Source organism: Triticum urartu, chromosome 6A, assembly GCF_056163025.1.
Source record: "Triticum urartu cultivar PI428250 chromosome 6A, HENAU_Tu73, whole genome shotgun sequence".
Taxonomy (NCBI): Eukaryota; Viridiplantae; Streptophyta; class Magnoliopsida; order Poales; family Poaceae; genus Triticum; species Triticum urartu.
Window position 1 is genome coordinate 429,366,332 of NC_141878.1, and position 8,938 is coordinate 429,375,269.

Sequence of the window (8,938 nt, forward strand, 5' to 3'; positions counted from 1 at the left end):
TTTATCACTTCCTATGCTAGCTCTATCAGCATATCTATCTATCTATAGATTCACGTTCGCTCGTCTGTTGCATTGTGTTGTGCGACGTGATTAGCTCCATCAGTTAATCGTAAGATTCACAAACATAGGTCTACAAGAGCCCCGTAGTTCCTGCACTGGCCCTTACCCTGGCGCGCATAGCATGGAGCGCAGGCTGTCGTACTATATTAGCGTTCTGTGTGTATTGTGTGGATTTTTAAAATCTTGACCTATTCTAATTAAGTAATTTATCTTCATATACACCATGCATATATATAGCTTGCATTGTGCAAGTTTTGAGGCAAATTTTTAGCGCTTTGAGTTATCATGACGATTAAAAAGTATGTGTAGAGATTCTGGCAGTGACACACTATTTGTATTTACCCTCTTAATATATAGGCAGCTCAGCTGCCATTCCCTAAAAAAGTGTATTGAAAAATGTGGGTTCTATGTAATAAAAAACAAACCTTTAATTTGAATTCGTATTGAGAAAAAGTTTTTGATGATAAATATTTTCAGTGATAAAAATTCATTGCGAAGGAGTATATGAAGGGCCCTGAGATTAAAAAACTCAGTGCTAAAAATTCATTGTAATGGAGGGATATATAAAAGGCCCCTGAGTTTTAGGTTCACCTCGGCCCCCAAAATCTCAGGACCGGCTGTGAATGTATTCATATTTTTTATATTATTCCATAGTAATGTGCGTGTGCTTGATTATAACTTAAGCTCATCTAATATTTTGTGGTTCCGTAGCGTAGCACGAGCATTTTACTAGTTCTTACTAGAAACTTGGTGATATGTTTCGCAGATCTTGGAGAAATTGTTCGGGCCAAGTTTGGTTTCGACGTCGTGGGACACTACGCACGACCTGAGGTGCTGAGCTTGACTGTGAAGACCGAACCGAAGCACGCCGTGTCTTTCAGCTCTACCGTGGGATAAGATTCGAGGCGCAAAGAGGGACGATAGTTTGACGACCTGATGTCCACTAATCTTCCATAGTCATGTATAACAAAGTTGTGATCCAACGTCTGTCTGTCGGCATTACAATTTACAACAATAATTGTGCCTTCATATATATTTTTGTAAAGATTCGGAGAAGATGCTTGTTAGCATAAACAATTAAGGCATGCACATGCCCTATTTTACAGGTCTTGTCATCGGTCATTCTCTACTGGTTTGTCTGTCACACTCTCGCTCGTAGTCACCGGCCGCCATATATTCAATTTCCATCGACTTTAACATCCTAGCATACAGGGACGTGGATGCTTATCGAACATCACCTTCCCATTGTGTTTTTTTTCATTATTATTTTCTTTGATGCGATCACTGGCATATACTTCACCAAAGAAAGGAAAAACATCACTGCTCTACGCTACTGTACATTTCACTTTCCTTTGTGACCAGTGCAGAGAATATACACAGGAACGATGAAAGATGGAGGCAACTCGATAAGCATCGCGGCGGCCATCTTTTGTGTACTGTTTCCGGCAATGTAAAGTCTCATCACGGGTCGCGCATATTTAGATTGCAATTTTACCGAAACAAATGCCAATGAGCGATGCTATACACACGATGAAATTGCAGCCGACGTGCGCACGATCCCATGTGGCAGCATCAGTAGCGCATGTACATGCAGGAGGCAGTTGGTTTTTCTGTTAGCTGATGCATGCACACTGTATATCGTTCGCAGATCGTCCAATCGTGTCGTGTGTGAAGCCATTTCAAATGCCAATATCTGGAGCCTCCGGATTTATTTAGGCGCAATCATAGTTGTTTTATTCAATGAATAAAGCGGACGGTGGGGAAGGAGGACCACATGATGGCAGCTGGCGTGAGGCAATATTTTTCTCTTTCGTCCGGTTGCTCGCGATCGCTAGCGAACAAATAGGTGATGACTAGCCACATACGTCTATATAACGAAAACAGGCAGACAATGTTGAAAAATAGCACAAATCATTTCATCAGTGGAAGACAATTTAGAAGTTGGAAACAGCGAGACAGCTGTTCAGGAAAAGAGAGGACAAGGCTGGACAATGTTTGGAAAATAAGAAAGGATGTAGACAAGGCAAGAGAGGCCTAGAAGCATCAAGCATGCGCTGTGGAATTCAACTCCCTCCGCTTTGTCGTCGTGCTAACAACCCATCCACTGTCACACCAGCGTGGAGCTGTGGATTGATTGGCGCTCTCTTTGTCCAGTAGCAGTTCACTGACCCGGCGCTCTCTTTGTCCATTCCGGCGCTCCCCGTTTTCCCCTCCAACGCCCACCTCTGCTTCTAACCTCCACATCAAGGTCCAGTCCGTCCGTAAGCCTCAGCGTCGGAACTACCGCGATCGATCGAGCGAGTTTCCCGGGCCCACACTGATGGCTCTGGTTCCCTCGGGCTCAGGCGGCGCGCCGGTGATCGCCGAGGTGGAGATGAACGGTGGCGCCGACCAGAGCTCTGCCACCGTACGCGCCACCGTCGTGCAGGCATCCACCGTCTTCTACGACACCCCCGCCACTCTCGGTAACTACCCGCGCGCCCCGGTTCCCCTGCCTCGTTAAACGAACCACTTAATTCTTTCGCTAGCCGTCCCGCCCTGTTGCTGCTCGACTACCTCTGGAAGAATCACCAGCGTGTTGGATTAGTTACAGTTGCCATCAGCTGAGATGGGATCATGGAGATGGCGTCTAAACTTTTCTCGGCGCAGTTCATTTCAGAGTGATCCGCGGGTGCTGTGATGACTTGGTGTTCTCTGTCAATGGGAACCACCAGTTTGTTATACACCGTTGCTTTGCCATGATCGGCAAATCTTCTTGTTTGCATCTTTAGGGCGTGTGTGTATAGTGGTAGAAAAGGTTGCCATCTCGCTGCAAAACATAGCAAATTAGCAATGCGATGGTGGAGACGGCTGTTAATGATCATGTCTCTTGTGTCCATTGGTTTTGATGCATAAGCCTTGTCTTAGCTTGTTCGTGCTTCCTTGGTTTTCTGCTTACGATAATTAGACTTGTATATTCGTTCTGTTTGATTCACACAGCTGAAAGTATTGTGGCCTGCAGGCAGCAAGGGTCATCACTCAAACTAATACTCCGTAGCTTCTTTAAAGGCTTCATTATGATTTGTTATTGACCATGTATCTATACTTTTTGATGTCAAATAAAGCTAGCTAGCGTTATGAGAAGTTTAAAGGGAAGCGAGGATGTTGCTTTCTTTTTTTCGAAACCACTATCGACATAAACCTAACAGAGATTTACTGTACCAAGCCAAATAAAACGAGGAAACCGCTGCACTTCCCAGTTTTCATTCTAGTATGCTGCCACATCATGGTCTCATGTCCACCACCTCTGCAATTGCCTGGCATGGGGACATAATTCATAGTTTGTTTTTTCTGGATGCATGTGCTTGGCCTCTGTGCACCCGCGCGTCAGTACTAACATTTTGGACGACAAGATGGTTATTTATCAGCATAAGTTATGTGTATGTTTTGGTAATATCGTTATTTCCACCGCAGATAAAGCAGAGAGATTGATAGCAGAGGCTGCTGGATATGGTTCACAGTTGGTGGTGTTCCCGGAAGCTTTTGTTGGTGGTTATCCTCGTGGATCCACCTTTGGCTTCGGGATCAGTATTAGTATCACTAATCCAAAAGACAAGGGAAAGGGTGAATTCCAGAAGTATTATGCAGCCGCCATAGACGTGCCTGGTACGTGAGACTGTAATGGAGTATGTCTGCTCTCTCTTTTCAACTATTATATTCTTATTGTCGACTATTGTTAACTTCTAAGGCGTTATCTTCCTTACATATTTTTCCTTGGACTGCTCCTGTTTTTAGTCTCTTTTTTGTGTCTGACATATGCGTAATTTGGAGAACAGCTGACATCTGCTTTTTTCATCTTTAGCATGAAGCATATCTGCATATCAATAATTGCTTTACAACCGAGTCGTGTCTTTTTAGTATTGGGCAGAGAAAGAACTGATTTTTGCAAATGCATATTCTTCATGGCACTCTTTGGTTTTGAAAATCAAATATCTTTTCACATACTTCGGTGAACACTACGCAATGTGGTTCCTAATAGACCGTCAAGGAGTTCGGAGAAGGAAGAAATTGTTGGATGAAATCCTCAAAGCTAGACATGAGTTAGTTTGTTGAGAAAAAAAAAGTCTTAGTATCTGGCCGTTCGTTGTCTTCCTGATGCAGTTTATGAATATAATTTCACAAAAAGTATGGACAACCGTCTACCATAGATCATTGATAATTTGAAACCTCATACCTGGTTCTGCAGCTCCAGCTAAATTTTCTGGTCATGTTTTTCAATCTCTGCCGTTGATTGTCACCGAGCAACTCTGCATCTTACATATTAATTCTTCTAATATTTCATTTATGCTCTATTTTTAGTTTAGCTCAGCTAACAAGTTTTTCAGCTATTTCATACTCTCAAGTGTCAACATATGGTTTGTTTCGACTAGCACTGTGTATGTTGTTACTGACAGAAAAACCTGCAGGTCCAGAGGTGACACGTTTAGCTGCTATGGCTGGGAAATATAAGGTCTTTCTGGTAATGGGTGTGATTGAGAGAGAAGGTTACACACTGTATTGTTCAGTGCTCTTCTTTGACCCTCTAGGTCGGTACCTGGGTAAGCACCGCAAGCTGATGCCAACAGCATTAGAACGGATAATATGGGGATTTGGAGATGGATCAACAATTCCTGTTTATGACACTCCACTTGGAAAGATCGGAGCTCTTATTTGCTGGGAAAACAAGATGCCACTTTTGAGGACAGCACTGTATGGTAAAGGTAAGGCTTTTCATGTATGCTAATAAAAAGTCTAGAGCCAGCATTCTTGGAAGTGCCATGGCCTCATGGGATGATAAGTTGATAAGCTTGAAATATATCCCTGTGTACAAGCCAGATAGGTTAATGTAGAAGATATGCACCGGCACTGCTTTGAGTTTTTCCAAACACATCTTGTGTTGTGTGCAGGTATTGAGATATACTGCGCTCCCACGGCTGATTCAAGGCCAGTTTGGCAAGCTTCCATGACACACATCGCCATGGAGGGGGGATGCTTTGTGTTGTCGGCAAACCAGTTCTGCCGCAGACAGGACTACCCTCCGCCATCCGAGTACGCCTTTGCCGGTTTAGGAGAAGAGCCTTCTCCAGACACCGTTGTTTGCCCTGGAGGCAGTGTTATCATTTCGCCGTCGGGCGAAGTCCTGGCAGGTCCCAATTACGACGGAGAGGCGCTCATCACAGCCGACCTTGGTAAGGCACTAGCCAGATACATGCTCTCTGTGCAGCCACCTCGTGCATACTACGTTTCTGTACCCGGTTTTACTGTGCTATTCCCGCATAGGGCCAAGTTTCTGATAAAATGCCTTTTTGTGCAGACATGGGAGAGATCGTTAGGGCCAAGTTTGATTTTGACGTGGTGGGCCACTACTCTCGGCCTGAGGTGCTGAGCTTGGTAGTGGATGACCAGCCGCACCGCCCGGTGTCATTCACCTCTGCTGCGGAGAAGGCTCCGGCTGCCAAGAGCGACGGCACCGCAAAGCCCTGGTGACCATCGGCTCAGTCACAAGCAGTTGATTATCATCGATAGTTTTCTTTTTGTGTGAAACGACCTCTATCGATCGATAGCTTAATAAGCCGATGAAATGTAGGCTTGGATCACCCGCATGTCTGACGCAGTGACGCTTGTGACGGGACAATCAGCTGAGGTCTGTTCACCGTGTGATGCATCTGATATCCACTGCCTACTGCTGCCCACTGAAACAGACGCAGTGTTAAAGGCGTGTGATGCTGGAGAAATGCTCACAACGCCCTCACAACAATCCAGTTGCAAGCCTGCAGCAATGTGCGGTGCTGTCCAATGTTTTCTCTCTACTCCGACTCCAATGTGCGTGTGATGGCGATTTTTCGAACGTCCGGACAATTTTGATGACAGCTGTTGAATGGCTAAAATTGTTCGAACGTTCCGGTCTGGATAATTTGGTGACCTGCTTGGAGTTTCCCTAAGTTTAGCACTTTTATTTTCTGAAAAATCCCATATGCTTATTAGTGCAGCTGCACTAATTGGGTTAACCAAGCGTACGCGCTACACAACAAAAAATTCACACAACATGGGGTGCATCCAAGCAGACCTGTCATAAAGGGTAATTAGCATCCTGTGTCATCATTACACTACAAAATAGAAACTATCTGATCCTCGTCTCTTGAAACGCTCTTCACTTTGCACAAGTCAAGAAAGGAAAAAATACGTGTATTTATTTGGGTTTTATAAAATTTTAAAAGTCATAACTTTTGATTTGAGTATCGGAATTTAGATTCCAAATTATTTGTGACGAGTTCTTTGAAACTAGACGAACTTTTGTTAAAGCAACTTTGGGTGCTGCATAGGCAACTTTAGTGCTATAGTAAAGCAACTTTTCTTAGTTTGCCTACTATGGTTGTAAGTGCATCTAGTGCCCCTTAATGATTTTGGTGTATTGAAGACTTATAGGTTAAGGGACTGATGCGTTTGCGAGTTTACACATGTCTATAAGTATATGAGGAGTTTGATATTTACAGAGAAAGTCGACCTCTAAAAATGAAGTTCTTCGACTGAAGACTTTGGATTTCTGAAGACTTTCTGAAGACTTTGTAAGTGAAGAAATTGGTGTAATCCTGAAGACTTGGTATTCATTCGAGAAACATGAAGTATGAAGACTTTTGTTTTCATAGTTTCATTTTCTCTTTCTTGAGTCATAGGAAACACCATACTGTTAAAGGGGGGCGAGGAAATACTAAAGAAAAATTTCTAAGTGATGCTCAACTCAAATCCTAAACCTACCAATTCCTTCGAGTGAAGCCATTAGAAATCTCATACAGTTCAGTCAATTTCTTAAGTGACAGAGACGAAGTTCTTATTGTCTCTGAGGAATTTGGTCTGACTGAGGAGTTATGAATTCGCCAGTGCGGATTGCCTACACAGTAAGAAACATGATAGCCCTGAGGAATTTGATACTTAAAATTACGACCGTTGTTGTGCTATGCGCCAGCTGTCCCAAAATATCTACCCACCTAACGGTCATATCATTGAAGGGCATTTATGTCTTATCATGTCGGGCTGCTCACTAGGCTATAAATAGCCGCCCCCTGCAATCACTAGCTGGTTGGCTGCTCCAAGAGAAACTGGCACTTTTCATTTGAGAGCATCCCATCCTCCGAGGACTTTGAGTGAAAATCATCAAGTGAAGAAAACCCAAACCCAAACACCTATAAACCCAAAGTGATTGAGTATCACTGAAGAGATTGATCCTGCGTGGATCCGACGCCTGTTACTTTGAAGATTGTGCATCTTCCAGACGGTTAGGCGTCATGGTCTAGAGCATCCAAGAGGAAATTGTGGATCGCTGAGTGACCAAGTCTGTGAAGGTTTGGAAGTCACCTGAAGACTTACCACGAGTAATTGGGCGAGGTCTGTGTGACCTTAACTCAAGGGGAATACGGTGAGGACTAAGTGTCCTGAGCTGCGTGTTCAGGACTAGGTGTCCGGGACTGTGTGTCCTCAGGTTTAAATACCTAGCAGCCCTAATCAGACGTACAACTATCACAGCAGTTGGAACTGGTCTACCAAATCATTGTCTTCACCAAGTTACATGGTTTCAATTCCTCAAACCCTTTCATTTCCTCATTTCTGTGTTGTGTGTTTATTCATATCTGTTTGAAGATTTTGACTGAAGACTTTCTCTATTTCCTCGGTTCAATTTCTTCAGTCTGTTTGTCTTCATTCTCTGTTATCCCGTGTTTACGCTTTCTGTACTCTGTGCTTGTTTTCATTTCACCATGAAGACCAAGCTCATGCACTATTATGTTTACTTATGAGTACTTATTCCATTGCAAGTAGCTCTTCACTCAGGAATTTCCTTACCATGAAATTCCTCAGTGAAGAATTCATAAAAATCGCCTATTCACCCCCCATCTAGTCGATATAATGCACTTTCAATTGGTATTAAATCAAGGTACTCCCTTGTTTTGTGTGATTTTAGTTTAACCACCTGGAGTTTTAGTTATGTCGACCACAGGTATGATCAAGGTTTCTGCTGGGTGTCCTATCTTCGATGGGACGGACTACCCCTACTGGAAAAATAAGATGTGCATGCATCTTGAGGCAATTGATAACGATCTCTGGTATGTTGTGTAGAATGGTGTTCCCTTTGTCACTCCCACCATCAACGCTACTGATGTGAAGAGATTCAAGCAACTCGACTCTCAAGCGAAGAATATCATATGTGGCCATCTGAGCAAAGGACGGTGTGGCAGAGTGAGTGTTTTGGAGACAGCTAAGCTTATCTGGGACAGGCTGTCCAAGGTCAATGAGGGAGTCTCAACACAGCGTAACTCTCGAGTTGACGTTCTTCGAAATCTCTTCAACCGCTTCAAAAGACTCGACAATGAAAATGTTCAGCAAACCTTCGATCGCCTCACTGACATCTCAAATGAGCTTCAAGCACTCGGTGCCACTGATGTCACCGACCATGAAGTGGTGAAGAAACTGCTGAGATCACTTGATTCCTCATTTGATACCTTAGCATTGATGATACAAGAACGTGGAGACTATAAGTCACTTGATCCTGTCGATATCCTCGAGAGACTAAACACTCATGAGTTCTAGCTTGCTGAGAAGAGAGATCTCTATGGACCAAGCTATGGTAGATCGCGGGCTCTGAAGGCCAAGGCAGTGTCTGAATCTGAAGGTGAAGATTGTGACAGCAGCCTTGGTGACCCTGAAGAACTGAGCCAGGAGCTAGCTATGCTCGTGCGGAAGTTCCAAAAGTTCTCAAGACGTGGTCGCTTTGGTAAATCATCAAGAGGTGGTGACTTGAAAACAGATTCCTCATCCCATGATTACAAGAAGAGACTCTGCCACAAATGCAAGAAGCCTGGACACTACA

General features: G+C 43.8%; 1 protein-coding gene across 1 annotated transcript; it reads left to right on the forward strand.

Annotated features, from left to right (window-relative positions):
- Positions 1 to 2,177: 2,177 nt before the first annotated feature.
- On the forward strand, positions 2,178 to 5,985 carry LOC125513655 (bifunctional nitrilase/nitrile hydratase NIT4). Its single transcript, XM_048678820.2, has 5 exons — positions 2,178 to 2,525; positions 3,514 to 3,705; positions 4,506 to 4,799; positions 4,986 to 5,267; positions 5,393 to 5,985. Exons 1-5 carry the CDS (start codon positions 2,381 to 2,383, stop codon positions 5,563 to 5,565), a joined length of 1,086 nt encoding a protein of 361 aa, XP_048534777.2. The 5' UTR covers positions 2,178 to 2,380; the 3' UTR covers positions 5,566 to 5,985.
- Positions 5,986 to 8,938: the final 2,953 nt, after the last annotated feature.

What these genes read in the sequence shown, in the direction of transcription:
- LOC125513655 (XM_048678820.2), top strand. Translation starts at nt 2,381, where the DNA reads ATGGCTCTGGTTCCCTCGGGCTCAGGCGGCGCGCCGGTGATCGCCGAG. An exon ending in CGACACCCCCGCCACTCTCG is followed by an intron (nt 2,526 to 3,513) that starts GTAACTACCCGC and finishes TTTCCACCGCAG; the next exon opens with ATAAAGCAGAGAGATTGATA. An exon ending in AGCCGCCATAGACGTGCCTG is followed by an intron (nt 3,706 to 4,505) that starts GTACGTGAGACT and finishes AAAAACCTGCAG; the next exon opens with GTCCAGAGGTGACACGTTTA.